General features: G+C 45.4%; 1 protein-coding gene across 2 annotated transcripts in view; it reads left to right on the top strand.

The window, feature by feature from the left end:
* slc39a13 (solute carrier family 39 member 13) overlaps positions 1–22770 on the top strand; it is an 80360-nt gene extending 57590 nt beyond the window's left edge. For both annotated transcript variants that reach the window (XM_072272126.1, XM_072272125.1), the window contains exons 9-10: positions 18657–18756; positions 21087–22770. In XM_072272126.1, coding sequence (XP_072128227.1) covers positions 18657–18756; positions 21087–21159 — 173 coding nt within the window. In that variant the 3' untranslated portion in view covers positions 21160–22770. The remainder of the gene's footprint in view (positions 1–18656; positions 18757–21086) is intronic.
* Positions 22771–23397: the final 627 nt, after the last annotated feature.

The following is a 23397-nucleotide window of genomic DNA, read 5'->3' as shown; positions in this document are numbered from 1 at the left end:
TGGTCATGTAAAGTTCATAAAGTAAACATGTACATGGTAATAATATATACAGTTAATTGGGCTATCGGTTAATCGGAGCAGCCACTTATTTGGGCAAGTTATCAAACAAAAACTTATCAAGAAACTAGCCAGGATTCCCTTTGTATATTTGGGACAGGGGACTGTTGCTGAACAGTTTCTAACTATTGCCAGTTGTGTGCATTTGCGTGGCTGTTAGACACTACAATGTGCTTCAAGCAATCAGTTTTTAAATGGCATCAGTTCAAAGATTCGTTTATTATCAAAGTATGTATGCAGTATACAATTCTGAGATTCTTCTCCAGATAACCTCAAAACAAAAACCATGGAAGTCAATTCAAAGAGAAACAGCAAGCCAGCCCACCCACCCCTGCGCAAAATAAGTACAGCAACAGGATCATCAACTGCCTACCTCCCACCCGCACGAAGAACTAACAAAAATGCAACAAGAGCATCGACCCCCACCCCCCGAAATCCCCCTCTCCCTGCACAAAAAAAGAACCTGAGAAAGAACAGGCAAAAACACAGAATATAAAAACTATTTAAGACTTTGGGTCTCGGCCTGACACGTCGACTGCACCTCTTCCTAGAGATGCTGCCTGGCCTGCTGCGTTCACCAGCAACTTTGATGTGTGTTGCTAAGACTTTGGGGGGTGGGGGGGGACCATAGAGCAGATCTATTAACGCAGAAAACCTCAGTGACATCCTCCAACGTCTCAAAAGAGAGAGACCCAGAGGCCTATCATCTGGGCACAGCAAGAGGCCACACAAGCTCCCCTCTCCGGCAGCAAAGTGATCCCACCAGTGATCAGAAGGCAGGTAGTCGGTGCTCTCCCTCCTCGCTTTAATCAGTGAATTAGGGTTGATTGTCGGCTTGCACCACATCCCACAGCCCCCTCACCTTGAGGCTTGCGCATGTTACCTCCCAGAATCTCCTCAGAAACACCAATGTGCTGGATCAACCAAACGATCTCCAAACTGCAGATCGCAAGTGCCAACATTTCCAGATGTACAGTTTAGACAAAAAACAGACGTAAGGTAAAAGAAGTGAAGTAAATAGTTTTGTGGTCAACCAAGTGAGTGTTGTACGCAGGTGCCATCTTGACCAGAAGTTGTGTGTATTTGTGTCTTAAAACGCTGTGATTTTTGTCACTGACAGTTGGTGAGCAAGAAGTAGTAAGACCATTCAGAACTGTTTTGCTCACTGCAGTTTCAAGCATTTCATGCTTAGAGGGGCCAGAACCAGCCAGGAGTGAAAATGAAATGATTTCACTACTTCCAACAAGTTAGGAACAATGAAGAAAGTGAGGTATCGAAAATCATCTTGAAAGGTACAATGAAAATTAAGGTTTGGGAGATGCAATTGTCAAAACCATTGTATGAATTCAGTCCAATATCTGCTGAATTTGTTCATTTACGGTCAATCAAAAGAAAACAGCAGCATTCAATGGATGAATTCCTCCATCGATAAATATTTCACCAGCATATGCCGTGAAATTTGTTGTCTCTGCAGCAGCAGTACAATGCAATACATCAGATAGATATTTTATTGATTCTAAAAGAAATTATGGTGTCACAGTAGCATTACAACTGCACAGATATAAATATTAGAAGAGATGTAGAAAGAATTAAAAAAAAGTTACCACAAACAAGAGGGGTTCATCACTTCCCTGGCGATAGGCTGCCTTATTGTAAAGCCTAATGGCCGAGGGTAAGGATGACCTCATGTAGCACTCTTTGGAGCAGCGCAGTTGTCTTAGTCTAATACTAAAAATGCTCCTCTGTTCTGCCAAGGTGGCATGCAGAGGATGAGAAACATTGTCCAGAATTGCCAAGATTTTCTGTAGGGTCCTTTGTTCTACCACATCCTCCAGTGTGTCCAGTTTGACTCCTATAACAGAGCCAGCCTTTCTAATCAATTTATTGAGCCTGTTGACATCCTGTGTGTTGATCTCATTGCCCCAGCACACCACCACATAGGAGATTGTGCTGGCAACAACAGACTGGTAGAACGTGTGAAGGAGAGGCCTGCATACTGCAAAGGGTCTCAGTCTCCTCAGGAAGTAGAGGTGACCCTGGCCCTTCTTGTACACAGCCTCTGTGCTGATGCTCCTCTGAAGTCTGTTATCCAGGTGCACCCCCAGGTACTTGTTTAAAAAAAAACACCATGAATTGCACTAAATGTTTTGTGTATTTTTTTTCCGTGGGTTCAATGTCCACTCAGAAATTGGATGGCGGAACGGATGAAGCTGTTCCTGAATTGTGTCTTCAGGCTTCTGTACCTCCTTCCTGATGATAGCAATGAGAACAAGGCAGACCTGGGTGATGAGGGTCCTTAATGATGGATGCCCTTTTTTTTTGAGGCATCGCTTCTTGAAAATGGCTGGATACTACGTATGCCAATGTCCATTTTGGAGCTGACTAAGTTTCCAATCTGAAGCTTATTTTGATTCTGTGCAGTAGCCCGCCCCCCCCCCATCCATACCAGACTATGATGCAGCCAGTTAGATTGCTCTCCACAGTACATCAGTAGAAATTTGTAAGTTTCTTTGGTGACATACCAAATCTCAAACTCTGAATGAAGTATAACCCTTGTAGCTACATCAATATGTTGGGTCCAGGGTAGATCCTCAGAGATATTGACACTTGAAATTGCTCACTCTTTCTACTTCTGGTCCCTATGAGAACTGGTGTGTGTTCCCTCATCTGAGCCTTTTTGAAGTGCAGAATCAGTTCTTTGGTCTTCCTGACACTGAATACAAGGTTGTTGCTGCAACACCACTCAACTAGATGATCCTTCTAGACATCCTCTCTTTACCATCTGAAATACTGCCAACAATAGTTCCTTCTAGACATCCTCTCTTCACCATCTGACATTCTGCCAACAATAGTTCCTTCCAGACGTCCTCTCTTCACCATCTGAAATTCTGCCAACAATAGTTGTATCATCCATGTTATTAAAAAAAAGGTTGGGAACCCCTGGTAGTATTTACACTGTTATGATTCTGGAAGCTTCTCTTGGTACTGCATTATTTGAATAAGAGCTATCTTATTGGTCAACTCTTACCTATGGGAAGCAGCCTTCGGCCCCACCAAACTGGGTAGTTAAGTTTGTGTGGATGCTGTGTGATGTACCCCGCCCCGCCAAATAAAAGACAATACACCATATACGATTAAATAATTACAATTTATTGATATTATTGGAACTATATAATTACTAGAGATAAAATATAAAACAAAAGTAAAAGGCGCCAAACTTATCAAAGTTCAACCTCTTCGTGCATAGTTGGAGCTCTAGTAATGGGGTTGGCTTTCCACCATTCGATCCTCTCCGATCACCTCGACCCGCCGCCTGGGACCAACCACGGTGGTCGACCAGACACTCCACACGAGTCTGTCTTCATCTCCTCTCCTCGCCGAAGACCCTGGACCTCGGACTCCGGCTCGGGGTCCACCCCTTTGGCCAACTCACAACATTGCATTCTCATTCTCTCATTCTTCCTCTCTCCCCCCCTCTCCCCCCCTCTCCCCCCCTCTCCCCCCCTCTCCCCCCCTCTCCCCCCCTCTCCCCCCCTCTCCCCCCCTCTCCCCCCCTCTCCCCCCTCCCCCCCCTCCCCCCCTCCCCCCCCTCTCCCCCCCCTCTCCCCCCCTCTCCCCCCCTCTCCCCCCCTCTCCCCCCCTCTCCCCCCCTCTCCCCCCCTCTCCCCTCCCCCCCTCCCCCCCTCCCCCCCTCCCCCCCTCCCCCCCTCCCCCCCTCCCCCCCTCCCCCCCTCTCCCCCTCTCCCCCCTCTCCCCCCCTCTCCCCTCCCTCTTCCCACTTCCCCCCCATCACACCTTCTGCCCAAAAAACGCGCATCATAATAGCTTACAGACACACAAGAAAGAATAACATCTATCCCAATTGGTTAGCAACTGAATACAATTCCCTATATAACCCAAACAAGCTGCTAGCGAGAGAACTTTCTCAGCAGTTCACATAACAAAGAAGCCATTTTGATTAGCCTATGCAGCAACATAAAAGAAGAAACCTCTTACACTCTCCCCCCACCAAATAAAGTCATGTCCTCATGACTTCTAAATAACTCGCCAACCATTCCTGCAGACACAAAAACCCAATCCAGGTACAGTACAGTGACATTGCTCCCCAAACAGTGGACCTTACGCCCGGTCCCAACCTATCTGGGAGTTTCCCAATCCTCCAAGACCTCCGTACCCCCTCACCTAAACCCGTAAGGCTCGGACACTACTGGGGATACCACGGGTCTGCTTGCCAACTCCTCTCTCAATCTCTCACTCATGCTTCCACTGCAACTCGGAGCCCCCGTCCCATGTCTGGGGTCCCTCTTCTTTTCCTTCAGGGTTCTGCAGTAACTCAGGCTGCCCACACCTAGCCCTCCTCACTACACCCGACTCAGTGGGTGAAGGGCCAAAAGTCTCTTCCTCAATCAAGGGAAAGTTAGCGAAAGGCAGCATGTACCACACATCCAGCACCATCATCCTTTGAATCCGTGTTCTTCCTCATTTCCTCGATCAGTAGCTGCTGTTTGATTTTCTCCAAAGTGAAGCACTTAGCCTGGGCTGCCTCTTCAGCCTCCTGCAGTCGAGATGTCAGCTTCTTCTCTGATTCCTCCAACTCTCGCCCCAGTCTCAGCAGTTCTGACCCATGCTTCATGTCCATCTCCATCCGGGACACAATTACACCACCAACTTCTTCCAATCTGTTCTGGATGGAATTCTTGAGTTTCTGCTGATCCTTTCAAACGTTGGTCATTGTTTCGTCTCTGTGGATTAATTCATGACCGCAGTTTCGGCTTGGAATTCCGTTTCTCCGTCTCCACCTTGACAAGCATGAACTCCAAGTCTTCGATAGTGGTCCCGGGCTCTGGCACTCGCCTCACTTCATCGTCCCCCAAGGCGAATCCAAACCCTAGGCGATCATCCATATACGCCAAAACTCCAAACACCTCCACATCCCCCATGGTCTTCCTCATGCCCTGCGGGAAGGTTGCAGGGGCTCCGGATATGCCCTGGGGCATCTTTTCAGATCAAAAGAATCCTAGGGAACCTATAATGGCCGTCTTCTTCTCGTCGGCCTCACTCATCGGGATCTGGCAACATCCACTCCTCAGATCCAGCACATTAAACCGCGTCGCACCACACAAACAGACCATAGCGTCTTCGGCCCTCAGGACCGTATTCTGGTCAATGACAGTGCGCCTGTTCAGAGTCCTATAATCCACACACATGCTGCCTACGTCTTCCACGGCTACAGGGTCCAGTCGCCATGACCTCTTTCTCACCGAGGTGTCTTCAGCGGTCAACTCCCCTCCCTCGTGGTATTTCAGAGCGTCTACTAAAAGGGTCTCACCCTACCCTCAGATACTTACCCCAGGCCGTACCACAATCGGGTCTCATTTAAATTTAGTACCGCCCAAGGCTGCTACACACTTCCTCACAAGCAGCTCGAAACGCTGGGTGCGCAGACAATGCCCCCATGAACTCCAGGTTCACTAACCAATCATCGTCTTCTGGATAATCACTGGCACTGGTACCCCAAATCTCTGGTGCCCTTAATGTTGTCAAGGGTAAATGCTTCAAACACCGGTTGTAAAAAGAACTGTACAACAACTTGACCTGTGCCCCGGTGTTGAGGATGGCTTTAGCATAGCTTCCACCTATCAGTAACAACACACTGGGTCCCTCTAAGCCTTCAGGAATAGGGTCTTTTCTTTAGGAAGTTCCTTGGTACATTGCTGGGAACGTGCTCCCCCAAAGACCCCAAGCCGCTCCCCCACTGGGCCTCCACTAAGTTTCCCGACACCTCTCTGATCAGCTGAACAACTGAGGGAGGGGCTGATCCCCTGAAATGATCACCCTGGCACTGCAAGCAACCTAGCTGCCCTCCTAGCCAGAGAAGGTACACTGAAAGCTTTTCCCCCCTTTCAGATAACTGGCAGCTGTCACTACGGGGTAATTGAACCTAACAGTTCTAACACCGTCAACAGCCCGAGTACTCAAACTTTCAACCAATCCCTGTCGCTGTCCCTCAACGGAGCACTGCCACTCATCTAACAACTGAGAGATCCGCTCCACCCACGTCTCGCACGCCTCCACCCCTTTAGAGGTGGACTGTATCCCAAAAGCCAGGTGGAGCCTGCCATAGCTGGAACATTTATTCGCAGACACTATCTCTGAATCAGACCACTCTTTCCTCTCTCCTAACAGTATGGACAGCCCCTGGTCCTACTACCAACACGCATGCAGTAATAACCAGCAGTCCCACAGAGAGACACATTACTAACCGCAATCCCACAGAGACACAGCAGCACTGATTTAAACAGAGCAATCACGCAGCACACCACTGAATTCAATCTTGGACAAAGCCCCCAAATGTAGCCCCCCGGTAAGCCTCAGGCTCGCTCAACTTGCTTTCGTCTAAGGGAAGCAGCCTTCGGTCTCGCCAAACTGGGTAATTAAGTTTGTGTGGATGCTGTGTGATGAACCCCACCCCGCCAAATAACAGACAATACACCATATACGAGTAAATCATAACAATTTATAGATATTATTGGAACTATATAATTAATAGGGATAAAATATAAAAGGCGCCAAACTTATCAAAGTTCAACCTCTTTGTGTACAGTTGGAGCTCTAGTAACGGGGTCGGCTTTCCACCATTCGATCCCCTCTGACCACCTCAACCTGCCGCCTGGGACCAACCACAGTGGTCGACTAGACGCTCCACACGAGTCTGTCTTCGTCTCTTCTCCTCGACGAAGACCGTGGACCTCAGGGTCCGCCCCATCGGCCAGCTCACAGCATCACGTCCATTCTCTCTCTCTCTCTCTCTCTCTCTCTCTCTCCCCATCGTGCCTTCTGCCCAAAAACCCACGCATCACAATAGCTTACAGACACACAGGAAAGAATTACATCTATCCCAATTGGTTAGCTACTGAATACAACTCTCTCTGTAACCCAAACAAGCTGCTAGCGATAAAGATCAACAACACCCTGGCGAAGCTACTGACCGAGCTGGAGACCACCGCGCCAGAACTGCTTCTTAAACTCCAGACCGCACCTGGACCCGACCAGCGAGACCCACCACGTTCCTGGAGACCTGCGGTCTGCTACCGTGCCGGAGCACTTGGAGATACAGCCCATTCCGACCAGCACCTCTCCGGAGCTGACGACCACACAGAAGTGACGGCGGAGACCTCAAGGTGCCCCAGACGCTTCCCCGGAGTGATCACCGTAAAGCCCCGTTGGTGGCCATCCACAGCTGCTGGAGGTGAGGCCTCCGCTGCCGACCTCGGAAATCGAGCCCGAGGCTCGACTGGAGCGATGACTTAAGGGCTTGTTTCAGCAAAGAGCCCGGCCATCTGGGGTTAAGTGTCGGCTTTGGGGCCTGACCCAGTAGACAGCCCAGGCCCCCGGCAGCTGGAAGTGGCTCGACCCGGAGTGTCCGACGACGCGACCCGTGGATCGATTCCCGCGGGACGCGTACACCAACCTCAAAGAGCAGACAACAACACACTGCATCGATGGAGACCTGGAAAGATGCACTACTTATCGAGGAAGCGTGGGAAAAGAGCTGGGCTGCTGGTCAGATTGAAGCTGAGGGGCTTCAGGGTCCCTATGCCCACCATCCTACTAGCTAATGTGCAAGCCATAGAGAACAAGGTGGATGATCTTAAAGGGAGACTCACCTACTACAGGGAGATGCAGAACTGCTATGTATTCTGTTTCACCGAGACCTGGCTCTCCCCTGCCACCCCCGACTGTGCCATCCGACTGGAGGGATTTTCGATCCATCGGATGGACCGCACGGCGTCTTCGGGCAAGACAAGGGGAGATGGTGTCTGCCTACATGATCAACACTGCGTGGTGCTCAGACACAGTGGCACTAACAAGCTCCTGCAGCCCGGACCTGGAACACCTGTCGGTGAAGTGTCGTCCCTACTATCTGCCATGGGAATTCACCTTGATCATACTGACAGCGGTCTACATTCCCCCCCAGGTGGACGTGGAGTGTGCTCTGAACATACTGTATGCCAACCTCAGTGAACTTGAGACCAGGTATCCGGAGGTTTTGCTCATTACAGCCGGGGACTTTAACCAGGCCAACCTCAGAAAGGCACTGCCAAAGTTATACCAACATGTCTCCTGCCCCACTAGAGGCCCAAATACACTTGACCACTGCTACACAGCAATCAAGGATGCCTACTGTTCCGTCTCACGACCTCACTTCGGAAAATCGGACCATCAGGCCATACTCCTCCTCCCGGCTTACAAACAGAAACTGAAGCGGGAGGTCACAGTGTTAAAAGTAGTGTCGCGTTGGATGGAGGAAACAGATGAGGCCCTCCGTGACTGCTTTGAATCGGTGGACTGGGTAGTATTTAAGGATTGGGCAGCTAACCTCGATGAGTATGCCTAAAGATGCATACGTAAGGCTCCTTTTCATTGACTACAGCTCTGCCTTCAATACCATCACTCCAAATAAACTGATTCCTAAGCTCCAGTACCTGGGCCTTAGCACTCAGATCTGCAGCTAGATCTTCAACTTCCTCACAGACAGGACCCAGGCTGTAAAAATAGGGGACAAGCTCTCCTCTACAATCACCCTAAGCACCGGTGCCCCACAAGGCTGTGTACTCAGCCCCCTGCTGTACTCACTGTACACCCATGATTGTGTAGCCAACTTTCCATCGAACTCTATATATAAGTTTGCTGATGACACAATTGTAGGCCGTATCTTGGGTAATGATGAGTTTGAGTACAGAGAGGAAATTAAGGGCATGGTGCGAAGACAATAACCTATCCCTCAACATCAGCAAGATGAAGGAATTGGTTGTTGACTTCAGAAGGAGTAGTGGACTGCACAACCCAATTTATATCGGTGGTGCGCAAGTGGAACAGGTCAGAAGCTTTAAGTTCCTCGGGGTCAATATCACAAATGACCTGACTTGGTCCAACCAAGCAGAGTTCACTGCCAAGAAGGCCCACCAGTGCCTTTACTTCCTGAGAAAACTAAAGAAATTTGGCCTGTCCCCTAAAACCCTCACTAATTTTTATAGATGCACCGTAGAAAGCATTCTTCTCGGGTGCACCACAACCTGGTATTGAAGTTGTCCTGTCCAAGACCAAAAGAAGCTGCAGAAGATTGTGAACACGGTGCAGCACATCACACAAACCAATCTTCCGTCCGTGGACTCACTTTACACCGCACGCTATCGGAGCAGTGCTGCCAGGATCATCAAGGACACGACCCACCCAGCCAACACACTTTTCGTCCCTCTTCCCTCTGGGAGAAGGTTCAGGAGCTTGAAGACTCGTACGGCCAGATTTGGGAACAGCTTCTTTCCAACTGTGATAAGACTGCTGAACAGATCCTGACCCGGATCTGGGCCGTACTCTCCAAATATCCGGACCTGCCTCTCGATTTTTTTTTTGCACTACCTTACTTTCCATTTTTCTATTTTCTATTTATGATTTATAATTTAAATTTTTAGTATTTACTAATTTTAACTATTTTTAATATCTTTAATATTTAATATTTGTAATCCAGGGAGTGTGAAGGGCAGAATCAAATATCGCTGTGAAGATTGTATGTTCTAGTACCAATTGTTTGGCGACAATAAAGTATAGTGAGAGAACTTTCTCAGCAGTTAACATAACAAAGAAACCATTTTGATTAGCCTACGCAGTAACATAAAAGAAGAAACCCCTTACATCTACAAATTTGAATGGAATTTTTTCCTTGTCTAAAGGTATATATTTTAAGAAACTGCACCACAGGGCAGCGGCATCTTAATCTTAGCATCTTAGTCTCTTTGTCTTTAAGCCTTCTGCCGCTAGCTTCTGTTCCTATTTCCTTTGTTATATCGATGCTAATTAAACATTTGTAAAACAAAAAAGTTTTGTGCTTCTTTTCTGACTTCTGAAAGAACCTTGGATTAAAACAAAATGATCCAATGCCTTGTTTCCCAAATCCACTTTCTTAGCATCCCCCCGCCCTGCCCCTGTGCCCCTGTGTGCGTAGTTAATATATGATGGACATCGGATATACAAAGCTATTTTTCCTGGATAACAATGACCAAAGATTATAATATGATACTTAAAATGTCAGTTGATTTTATGGAATGTTGATGTTGAGAAATGTTTCAGATGAGGACCTTTCATCCAATGGTACAGGGTATTGTTGCATCCTTATTTCATGCAGCTATGCAAAGCCTCTGAGGTGAAAAACATGATCTTAAAGTACTGTCCGTAAATGGTGTTATTGTCACAGGATTAACATTGGACACCTTTTTTCTAATTGCATTGTGCTTTATGTGATGCTTGTGGAAGTGTCAGTACTATGCAAGGCCCCTTAGTACGAAATAGTTGCACTTGAGTTGTGGTACCGTGAAAGGTAGGCACACACTAACCTGACATAAATTGCAGCAAACAACAGGAATTCTGCAGATGCTGGAAATTCAAGCAACACACATCAAAGTTGCTGGTGAACGCAGCAGGCCAGGCAGCATCTCTAGGAAGAGGTACAGTCGACGTATTAGGCTGAGACCCTTCGTCAGGACTAACTGAAGGAAGAGTCTCTTCCTTCAGTTAGTCCTGACGAAGGGTCTCGGCCATAAATTGCAGCACCATTTCATCACTTAAACTCCCAAAAGTTGCTGGGAGCTTTTCCTTCAACAGATCATCATTCTAAATGTCATTTATTAAATATTTAAAAATTTTATCTCTACTTTTCACTAAAGATATTAGTGGCACTTTGTCATTTAGGATTTCATTGTTTCCAGCTTTCCAACCAACCATACTTGAATTTTCCAACCTGTCTATCTTGCCTACAAGCCTCTCTGTTTGTAAGAATCCCTTTCTCCTTTTTACAATTGTTACGTACCCCTTAACTGGGTTGCCAAACCAGCAGAAAGGAACCACTCATTGGAATCTGGATTACTAGGAACTAATAAAGTGTTATTAAAGAAATAAGTAACACACTACTCCAATCGTAATGATATAAATGCAACAGGTTAGCAATGATAATACACACATGTACACAGAACTAGGGTAATAGGGATCAACCAAGCTCTATCTCAGTCTACGGGTAAAATGATCAGTCTTAAGTGACGCAGAGTTCAGTTCAGCTTACTACAGTTCGCAGTAATTGCTGTTGTGACGTTGGAGAGAGAGAGAGGGAGGGGGATGCAATTTGATTCAGGCAGACCTTTGATGTCTTCGCAGCTGGTTTCGGGCAGACCCTTTGATGTCTTCTATCCCGCTGTGGTCACCAACTGTGACCCCTCCGTTCCGGATACGATCGTTCTTCCGTGGTGAACCCGGCACCCAGGCAAGGGCAGACACACACACCAGGTTCCCACCGATCGTACCTTTACACCCTGTGAGCCTATGGTCGGTTCCCGCGAACCGGACCTCTGGGGGCACACCGCTCTTTCCAGGGTCTTGTTATCTCGTGATCTCATGGTGTGTCGCGTGCCTTAGCGAACCTGCTCTTTTTATCCCCCTGGTGGGGTATCACCTGTCCATCAAACTTCAAACAGTTCAGGTTCAAAGTAACCAGTCTGTCAATATTCTGGATTGTGTTTCTTTTCTGTTAATCCCTCTCTCCTCTCTTATTATCATTTTGAATGTTTCTCCGTTGTCTCTCTTATCTCTGCAATTAGCATCAATCGTCAGATAGCTTGGTTTGGCGTCCTGGGGTAAAAATCATGGGCATGAATGCACATTATTAGATGCACACTAATATACAGGGTCATCAATTATTCAGCTAATACAGAGAACTTTACGTTTCAACACCTTGACAGACAGTCAGCAATCACATTGTCTGTTCCTTTTATATGCTTTATTTTAATATCAAATTCCTGTAAGACCAGGCTCCAACTTAGTAACCTTTTGTTTTTATCCTTCATAGTGGCCAAAAACACTAATGGGTTGTGATCAGTGTAAATTATCAGTGGTTTCCATGCCGGACAAATATAAACCTCAAAATGTTGTAATGCTAGTATGATGGCCAGTAGTTCCTTCTCCACAGTGGAATGGTTTCTCTGATGGATATTAAATTTCTTAGAAAAATAAGCCACTGGGTGGTCAACCTCCTCTTTGTCTGTCTGTAACAGCACTGCCCCGGCTGCTTCGTCGCTAGCATCTGTTGCTAGGGAGAAGGGTTTTGAAAAGTCAGGCGCATTCAGCACAGGATGGTGACACAGAATCGCCTTCAGACTCTCGAAGGCCTGTTGACAAAGGTGGTCCCACACAAACTTCGCATTCTTTTGCAAGAGCTTAGTAGGAGGGAGGGTAATATCCGCAAAGTTTTTGCAAAACTTCCGATAGTACCCCACCATCCCCAAGAACCTCCTCAGGGCTCTCGTCTGTCGGGGTGGGGACTTCAGAGATAGCCTGCATCGGTGCCAGCTGCCCCTATCCTACCACAAATCCCAGATAAGTGACCTTCGCGTGGCCGAATTCACTTTTTGTGAGGTTCACTGTCAGGTTGGCTTCAGACAGCCGTTTAAACAGTTCCTCTACCACCACAATGTGCTCCTCCCACGTGTCACTCCAGACCACTAAATCGTCAATATACGCTTCTGCGTTCTTTAACCCTTTTATCACTGAATTAATCAACCTCTGGAAGGTCCCTGGGGCGTTTTTCATGCCAAAAGGTAAAACATTATACTCGTATAACCTGGATGGAGTGACAAATGCTGAGATTTCTCTAGCCCGGTCGGTTAAAGGAACGCACCAGTACCCTTCCAGCAAATCGATCTTTGTGATGTACTTAGCTCTCCCCAGTTTATCGATGCAATCGTCTACCCTTGGGATGGGGTAAGCATCAGTTTTTGTGATGGCGTTCACTTTTCTGTAATCTGTACAGAATCGTATGCCCCCATCAACTTTCTGGACAACCACACGGGGACACCCATTCCGATTTGGATGGCCTAATAATACCTGTGATTAGCATGTGTTCAATTTCTTTCTCCACTAGCTTGCCCTTCTCCAAGTTCATCCTATAGGGGTGTTGTTTAATAGGCTGGTCTGAGGTGACAACAACATCACGCACCGTCCCTTTGCATCGCCTTGGGACATCCGGACATACGTCTGCATGCCAGTTAATTAGCTTTATCAGCGGCTCGCTCTGTTCGGGGGTTAGGTGAGAGACCTTATCAGCAAAATTGGCCAAAATAATAGAGTTCTCCAATCTGGTCTGTTTATCTTTTCAAGATGGGTTTTCCCCTTATCATTTGACACCCCAGTCTCATTAATTTTCGTGATAACACCAACTAGATCTGTTTTCTGATCGTGGTAAGCTTTTAACATGTTAATGTGTACCAATTGTGTGGGTTTACGCCTGTCCGGCGTTTTGATAACATAATTCAAAGGGTCTATCTTTTTAATCACTTTGTACAGACTGTGGAATCTCACCTGGAGGGGGTTGGTTACCACTGGGTACAGAACTAAGACCCGATCACCCACTTGAAACACTTGTTTGCGGGCACGCCTATCGTACCATTGTTTCATTTTAGTTTGGGAGTGTCGTAGATTTTCTTTGGCAAGGTCACAGATCCTTTTAAGCCTCTCACGAAATTTTAAAACATAATCAATCACATTGACTTGGATTGCCGGACTGGACCATTGCTCTTTCAGTAAGGTCAGGGGGCCTCTGGGCCGATGACCGAAGACAAGCTAGAATGGGCTGAACCCCAATGACTCCTGAACCATGTCCCTTACGGCAAATAGCAGAAGAGGCAAGGCATCATCCCAGCCCCTAGCGTTCTCTTGACAGTAAATTTTAATCATGGTCTTTAATGTTGCGTGGAATCTTTCCAACGCCCCTTGGGACTCTGGGTGGTACGCCGAGGCCAAACTCTACTTTGCTCCCATCTCATCCAACATCCGTCGGAATGTGTGAGACGTGAAGACACTCCCCTGATCTGACTGGATTTCCCTGGGCAGCCCCACCGTAGTGAAAAATTTCACAAGTGCCTTTACCACTGTGGGAGCCTTGACGCTTGCCGGGGGCACAGCCTCCGGAAACCTGGTGGCGGCGCACATCACAGTCATCACATACTCTCGCCCACTTGCAGTTCCCCGAAAGTGGGTATTGGTTGAAGGGGCACTTTAGGCAGGATCTGGTTCGGCTTTCCTACCATCTGACATAAATGACATCGCCTACAATATTCAATAATATCCTTCTTCATGTTCGGCCAGTAAAACTCTTTATAATTCTATTGACTGTCTTCCTCACCCCAAAATGTCCACTGAGGGGTATCTTGTGAGCCAGGTTAAAAATCTCGTCCCTATAAATTTCCAGCACTACCACCCGGTGCACCACCCCCCATTCCTCATCTGCGGGCACGGTACTTGGTCTCCATTTCCTCATTAGTACTCCCTCCTTCACATAATAGCCCACTGGCTCCCTTATTAATTCTGCTTCGGAGAGAGCTGTCTCCATCAAAACCCTCAGGTCCTTGTCTCGTTCCTGTGCCTGAATAAATTCCTTCCTTGCTAATGATAAGACTACCCCAACTCCCTCACTTCCTTCCGCATCACTATGCTCCTTCTTCTCACTTTCTAACCCCTCCTGGTACAAGGCTGATAAAAATGTCTCAGGTAAATCTACATTCGCTTCGGCAGCCTTTCTGGACATGCGCCAAGTCACTGCGCAAAGGGGATAAACCTGTGAGTCTGTGGGCGGGTCTTCAATCCTGGCAGGTTTGCTTGTCAGTTTTACTGCTGGGTACACCTCTCCGCCTGCAAGGTCATTACCGAGTAAGACCTCCACGTCTTCCATCGGTAGTTTGGGCCTCACCCCTATCGTGACCGGTCCGGAGACCAAGTTGTTTTTTAGGTATATCTGGTGCAAAGGTACTGCTTCAGTCCCTTTCCCAATGCCTTTTATCACACTGACCTCCCCAGTCTCAGTCTCTGAACTAAAGTCTAACACACTCCTTAAGATCAATGACTGACAAGCCCCAGTGTCTCTCCAGATCCGTAATGGAACTGGGTTTGACCCTCCTTCACCGACACCAATCTGGCCGAAATAAACTTCTCGCGCCCCTCCTGAACTCTATCAGACCTCTTCTCCCCTAGCAGTTTGTTTGCCGGCTCAATACAGCCAGTCGGAGTCGTCGTTTTTCCTTTCCTCGTCTCCCTCTTTGGGGCAAAGCACCTGGATGCAAAGTGACCGGCTTTCCCACAATTATAGCATACGACCGCAGGAGACTTCCTACCAAACTGCTTCCTGTCTTCCTTATCCTTCTCACTCGTCCCCGGCTTACTTTCTGGCTTTTCCGGCGGACTCTCTCTGCCCTCTCGACTACCCTTCTGGTAGCTTTTACCCGGGGTAAACTTCGTTTTCTGTGTTAACGCATACTCATCCGCTAACTTAGCAGTTGCGGCTAAGGTTTCTGCCTCTTTCTCATCTAGGTAGGGCCTCATACCTTCAGGGACACAACCTTTAAATTGTTCAATCAGTATTAGCTGTAGCAGTCTGTCATAATCCCCATTGACCCCTTTCGAGGCGCACCAACGCTCACAATACATCTGCATCTCACGGGCAAACTCTAAATACGTGCGGCCCCACTGCTTCCTCACATTCCGGAACCTCTGCCGGTATGCCTCCAGGACCAACTCATAAATCCTGAGTATCGCCTCTTTCACCACATCATACCTCTGGGCATCTTCTGCGGACAATGCTGAGTAAGCTTGCTGAGCCTTCCCTTTAAGTACGCTCTGAAGCAAAGCAGCCCACTTATTCCTCGGCCAGTCCTGACTTGCAGTGACATTTTCAAAATGTAGAAAGTACCGATCAACATCAGCCTCCTCAAACGGGGGAACCAGCCTAACCTCCTGGGTCGCCCTGAACCCTCCACCTTGGTTCAGCATGGGGCCCTGCACTAGCGTCATCCTTAACTTCTCCAGCTCAAATTCCTTTTCCTTCTGTTTCTCTCTTTCTTCTCGTTCTAACTGCCTGTCTCTCTCTTCTCGTTCCAACTGCTTTACCCGGAACTCATGCTCGAGTCTCAATTTTTCCATCTGCAGCTGCACTGCTTCTCCACCAGGTTTGCTCATAGACACCACCTCCAGCTCCCCTTGGGGAAACACACCTTGAGATACATAATGCTCAGTGATAGCTCTGTGCATCTCCGCTCTCCTCATTGTCGACTTCCCCTTAAAAAGATTCAACCGTTTGGCAACAGTCGCCAATTCTGATTTCCTGGCATCCTCTGATGCCTCCAAGGTTGGTGCCTTTAGAAATTCCTCAATCTCCATTTCTGCTGTTTGCCCTTTCTTTCAGGAATTTTAACCCAATCAATTTACCCAGTCTCAAATTTGGCGTTCAAAATCGCAGACGAGCTCCCCACTTATGTTACGTATCCCGTAACTGGGTTGCCAAACCAGCAGAAATGGACCACTCGTTGGAGTCTGGATTACTAGGAACTAATAAAGTTTTATTAAAGAAATAAGTAACAGTACTCTAATCATAAGGATATAAATGCAACAGGTTAGCAATGATAATACACACATGTACACAGAACTAGGGTAATAGGAATCAACCAAGCTGTATTGCATTCTAGGGGTAAAATGATCAGTCTTAAGTGACGCAGAGTTCAGTTCAGCTTAGTACAGTTCGCAGTAATTGCTGTTGTGCTGTTGGAGAGAGAGAGGGAGGGGGATGCAATTTGATTCAGGCAGACCTTTGATGTCTTCGCAGTTGGTTTCGGGCGGACCCTTTGATGTCTTCTATCCCGCTGTGGTCACCGACTGTGACCCCTCCGTTCCAGATACGATCGTTCTTCCGTGGTGAACCCAGCACCCAGGCAAGGGCAGACACACACACCAGGTTCCTACCGATCGTACCTTTACACCCTGTGAGCCTATGGTCGGTTCCCGCGAACTAGACCTCCAAACTCCCACCAACTTGTGGGGGCACACCGCTCTTTCCAGGGTCTCGTTATCTCGTGATCTCATGGTGTTTCGCGTGCCTTAGCGAACCTGCTCTTTTTATCCCCCTGGTGGGGTATCACCTGTCCATCAAACTTCAAACAGTTCAGGTTCAAAGTAACCAGTCTGTCAATATTCTGAATTGTGTTTCTTTTCCATTAATCCCTCTCTCCTCTCTTATTATCATTTTGAATGTTTCTCCATTGTCTCTCTTATCTCTTCAATTAGCATCAATCGTCAGATAGCTTGGTTTGGCGTCACACAATAACCTTGTTTGCTTGCTTTGTCTGTTCTCCCCCCACCTCCAAAAATAAATAGCACTGTGTCTTTTGTTCCCTTGCCCAATACCTTTGGGCTCAGCCCATCTTTGTAAAGACAATCTGTGTGGCTCATTTTATGTTCTTGGAGTGACAGTCTAGTTGACCACTGAAATACTGCGTAAAATGCTGGAGGAACTTAGCAGGTCACTCACCATCTAGGAAGGGAAAAAACACTCAATGTATCAGGACGAGACTCTTCAGGACTAAAAAGAGGGCAGAAATGTAAAAGGCTAGGGAAGGAGTGGAGCAGGTGATAGATGAGTCTAGGTGAGGGGGAGGAAGATGGGTGGTTGAGGAGGAGAGGGAATGATGTAAGAAGCTGGGAGGTGATAGGTGGAAGTGGCAAAGGGCTGAAGAAAATGGAATCTGTTTATTGAGAACAGTGGACCTAGGAATGAGGCAAACCAGCGGGAGGAAGATGTGGGAGGGAAAAGAGAAGGGGTGGTAGAATGATTTTTTAAAAAACGGAGGATGACAAAGGGGAGTGGTTACTGAAGTTAGAGAAATCGATATTCATACCGTCAGGTTGGTAACTACCAAGGCAGAATATGAGGTGCTGTTCCCCTAACCTGCTTCTAGTCTCAATTTGGCAGTAAAGGAGGCCATAGACAGACATTTTGGTGTGGAAATGGGAAGTGGAATTAAAATAGCTGACCACCGGATGATCCTGGCTGGTTTGGCAGACAGAATATTGTCGCTTTAACTGGATTCTGACAACTCACATTTTATATACTTAAAGTACAAAGAGAACAGCTCTGTCCCTGACATTGGGCTCCTATGAAATTGCTGTTCAGAATTATCCATTTTTATAGTTAATTGATTTAATAGAAATTTTCTGCACTTCTGAATTCCATTTGAATATTTAAATGCCAATTATACATATTTCAGGTGTTACTAAAATCTGTGTTTTAGGACAATAATATTCTAAGATTAGTAAAATAATTATCCAACAATTAGTAAGTGTCAGAAGATTTCATTACCATCCTTGTCTTGGTGACTTTGGGTCCCAGGCTTCAGCAGAAAAGGCTGTACAAAGGAGAGTTGGACTTTCAAGGATTGTGTGCAGCCTGGGTGACTGCACTATATCTGCAAACTGTGTCTGTCAGCATATTATCTTGACTTTTGCCTTACTGAACATCTACAAGAGCAAAGGCACTCAACAAAGTGCTTTCCTCCTAACCTGTGTCATGTCTCACCGATGTAGAGGAACTTGTGCCAATTGCAATAAATGACACTGATGATTTGCATGTGACCATCACTTTTACTGAAATGTTAGCATATAATACTGAGAGTTTGCAGGTAAGGGAAATATAGTCTCTGTAATTCTAATTTATCAATCTCTCTTCAATTGTACAGGTGGCAGTGTAGCTTGGATTTTGCCATTCACGTCAGGAGGATTTCTATACATTGCTCTGGTTACTGTGGTACCTGATCTCCTTCAAGAGACAGATGTGCAGTGAGTATTTGTTGCCAGTGTAGTCTTCGGAATGGTGTTTTTATTCTGGAATAGTTGGGTGGAAAAAAAATCCACTCATTCCTCACACAGAAATTAGATTGTTTAGCTGTAAAATAAATGACCATGATCACTATTGTGCCTTTAATATTAGTAATGGAGATGTGTCAACTTAATACCCCCTTGACAGGACCATGCTGCTAAAGTGAACAGTTTTCTAGATGTATAAACACTTTTCCTCACTTATTTGAGTTATTAAAACAAAGCAATACTCAAGCATTTGTTACTAGAGCATTCATGACTGCATGCCAGTGAATAATATCACTCCAATCTGTTGTGCAAGATGAAGAGAGCAGAATTGTTATGTTAGAACAGTATGTAGTGCCAATCAGGCTGCATCTCGAGTACTGAATCAGGTTTATTACTGCTGTCTTATATGAAATGCAATATGTTGTCCACAACAAGTACAAAGACATAAAATTACTCTAAATTACAAAGTGAAGAAAAACAAGGTGGTGTTTATAGGTTCATGGACTGTGTACTGATCTGATAAGTGTTTTAGGGAAGATGCAATTGCTTTAGAAAGTGTGCAGAAGATGGTGCCAAGAATGAAAGATTGTAGTTGAGGAAAATTAGACAAGCTGGGTTTATATTCGAAAGAGGATGAAGGGAGATTAAATGAGAAATTAGAACTGCCAAGGGAAATGTGTCTTTTTTGTTTGTTTCTTGGGTCCTTTGGAGTCGTTTAAAAAAAGCAAGTGGAATAGGTATAAAGTAGAAGTAAAGACGAGATATTGGCAATTAACTTGCAAACAGGATCACCAGAGCACATTATCTGCTCATTTCTATTTGAAGGACATGGTTTAGTGAAGTTCGGCTGTTGTGTTTTTCTGAGTATGTTACAAAAATATTTGGCTGTTGAGAAATTTTGAACATGCTAAGGTCATGGATCGCACTATGAATGGAGCTGGCTGACAACCAAAGATGCAGTTGGGAATTGTCTACTTCACCCTGTTGCGGATCAATTTGTTTCAAACTTCCTAGTATCCTAGTGCAAACAAACCAATCCAAATGGATCTCTGAAAGTCAGATGTTAACACATCTAGACTTGTTAAGCCCTGTGGCAGAGCACTGATGAGCTGAAAGGAGAGACTAGATGTTATCTTAACTAGCTATTTAGCATTACATCAGGGTGACTGGTCTATAGATAGAATATCTTTAATTTGAAGGGAGTCAGTGTTTGAATTCATTTACAGAATCATTGAATGATACAGCATAGAAAAGTGTCCATTTAGTTTACGAAGGAAAGATAATGGAGATAGTCTCACTACCCTACTCCCCCCCTCCCACTTTTCCCCAACAGAGACTGTTCTGTTGTTAGTAGGTCGATAATTACACCCTCTTTAGAATGCAGCGGTAATGTTTACAATTTTCCCAACATTTCCCTCTACAATTTTCCTTTAAACCTCAAAATGTTTCAAAGATGTTTAATGTTTTAATTATTTTTAATATTTTATGCTGTTTTCTATTTTTAATCTACTTGAACCCCTTTAGATGTTAAAGGCATTTAAAATAGTTCAAAATCTTTTTGAAGGCATCATGTTGTTGGGGCTAGTGGTAACCTTGTTGAAGGGACACAGTGATCACAGCCTGAGGTTTACTTGGCCTCTGACTTGTGCTTGTATTGCTCTTCGCTACTTTCTTGTGTTATCCTGAAGGGCATCATTATCTGTGGGTTCCATCAAAATCTCATAATTTCATAATCTTATAATCCAATAATCTTTGAGCATTGGGCTTTATTTTTCTTTTCCAAATTAATTTGCACGCAATATTTTTTCTGTGCATTTATGACATATGGGTCATTTTCTGTATTCTTAGGTAGCACTAGACTCAGTGAAGTTGTTTTGCAGAGATTTGTTAACATTTGAGTTTTTTCTCAGAGCTGTGAATGCTTTCATGAGAATACCCAAGACTGGGGTTTATAGATATATGGCCACTGGATTCACTTGCAACAAAGACTGCAGACACTGTAGTCTGGAGTAAAATCAAACTACCAGGGGAACTCAGCAAATCCAGCAGCATCGGTGGAGGGAAAGGAATGATCAAAATTCCAGGTCAAGACCTTGCATCAGAACTGAGAGTGTAGAGGGAAGATGTTTTAAGTTATGGAATTTAAGCCTTGTTATTGGATATAGTTTACTGTGCATCAGCTACTAAAGCTGTAAATAATTGTGAGGAATTGACATTTGGGGAATGTATGCATGTAGCATGTTTGCTTCTGAAAGTTTACTTTGCTGGTGCCTGCTTAGTTAATATATGATTCTTTGTTGCAGGAACTCTGTGTATCAAGTATTGCTCCTTTGCTGTGGGATTGCAGTCATGATGCTGGTGTCTGCCATCGTCTAACTGATGCCTTGGGATGATCCTAGATCAGAGTGTCATTTTAGTGGTACCTGCAGAAAGGTAACCTAGAGCCAGCATTATTTACATAATTTGATCAGCAAGACCAACTAGTGCATCAGAAAAGAGATGTACAGATTCATCCCTTCCTGTCCAATCTGACCATCATCTCTTAGCTGAGTCAAATAATAAAATTATGTTTAACGACTGATCAGTTCAGTGCTCAACCAAATAAAAATGCAATAAAGCCTGCTGTCAGATGTCACACATCTACAAACAGCCACTGGATAGTTCATGGTGCTTCAAAATCTAGCAGCCTTGACTCCTCAACTTATCTGACCACCTGGGTGGTTATTGTTGTGTACACTTAGTATTTCATGGATCCTCCTTTCTCTCCCTTCTCAATACAAAAGGAGCAAAAGAAATGTGCCGGATAAACCTTGTCACTGGATGAGATTCACAACCGATCAACCGACATCAGCTTAAACTCCTGGAGTACAGTAGTGCATGCCATTATTTAATGACTTCACTTGCAGGTACTTGAATATATTGAAGGCCTAACAGGTAATGTTCAGCTTCTTTCAGAAAAAATACTGAATGCATTCCGAAAGAAGGTGAACATTCACTCTTAAGGCCTGCAAGTTGTCCTCAAGAAATGCCAGGTAGCTGTTCTTTCTGCCTGACCAGATCAAGACAAATAATGGTGAGAAAGCAGTTTACACCTGAGCACCTTACTGCTCTTCCCACCCCCCTTTTGCCAAACACCAGCCCAAGTGTCACACACAAAATGCTGGAGCAAAATGCAGCAGACCGGGCAGCATCCATGGAATAGAATAAACAGGACTGAGTAAACAGCCCGAAATGTCAACTGTACTCTTTTCCATAGATGCTGCCTGGCCTGCAGAGTTCCTCCAGCATTTTGTGTGTGTTGTTTGGATTTCCAGCATTTGCAGATTTTCTCTTTTTACCAGCCCAAGTGTTATGCTCTGAGTGTGAGTTGAATTTCAGTTGTACTGTGGAATCAGATGAACACGTTCCATGATCTCAAATTTTACATTGATTTCCCACAGTTACTTTAAATATTTTAAAGGCAAGTAATCTCTTCGCACATTTGATTGCCACATACATGATGTTTGGATAGCGCAAACAAATTGACCCTGAAACCTCTTGTCTTCACCCATGTCAGCCAAAGATTACCGCCACAGTGATGCATTTGGTGTGGATGAATGCGCTTTTGTTATGTTGGTTTAACAATGCCATGTGCTAGGTCATCCCCTTTGGTTACTCAATTTTGTAGTAACAATGAAATCGGTTATCTTTTAAACACTACTCATCCTGTGTATTCAGACGAGGCCTGTGGTCTGACTGTTACAGACTGTTAAATTAACATTGTTGGTGCTGTCTGCTTTAGTGTGGGACTGCTGCTCATTGCATAGATGAGATCCACAGCACCTTGCAACTATGCACAGACCTGTCAATAAACTAACTCTCTGCACTTTCTTCTAATTTTGAGGCATAGATTTTATTTTGTGTATTCTTGTAATAAAATTTATGTATATTGATTTTTATTGTAAATATTTAGCATGAAATATTTGAATAAACTATGCATATATTCAATTTGTCTCATGTACTCTATTTTGGAATGGAAGAAGGATGGTGGTTACAAAAAGACAAAAGAATAGCAGTGTAATATAGTGATTTTGCTGCAACCACAGTGTGAGAGTTGTTTCTAACCTAGCTCTCATGTGGAATCTGCCAGCATTTCACTTGCTTTATTGCATTTGACTCTACTGTGTGTCACCCAGAGCTGATGCCACACATTTGAGTTCCACAAGTCAGACAGAATTTGCTCCTTCAGTCTAATTCCTGAGGAACAGTTTTGATAAAGAATAGGTTACTATTGGTATTGCTATTGGCCAGTTGGGATGTAATAGTTCATTCTTTAGAGTGGAGTACTTCTTATTGGGTCTGTCCCCTCCTGCCAATACGTAGACAGTTTCCATCATGTTGAATGTCACCCTAATTGTGTTAAATTGGGTGGACTCTAAACAGATGGTGGAGCTCAACACTCGTGTAAATACGGTTCCAAGGACAGGTAAGAAGCTGCTTATCTTCTGCTTCAAAGCCTTTTCACCACTCCCAAGGTCCACAGATCAGTACTATAATGGAACACTCTGCACTTGGGTGCTGACAATGCAGTGAGTTTGAACATAATTAGCACAAACGAGTCTGTGTCACTGGCAC

The sequence above is a fragment of the Mobula birostris genome, chromosome 11, assembly GCF_030028105.1.
Source record: "Mobula birostris isolate sMobBir1 chromosome 11, sMobBir1.hap1, whole genome shotgun sequence".
Taxonomy (NCBI): domain Eukaryota; kingdom Metazoa; phylum Chordata; class Chondrichthyes; order Myliobatiformes; family Myliobatidae; genus Mobula; species Mobula birostris.
This window is presented reverse-complemented; position numbering and strand designations above follow the sequence as displayed.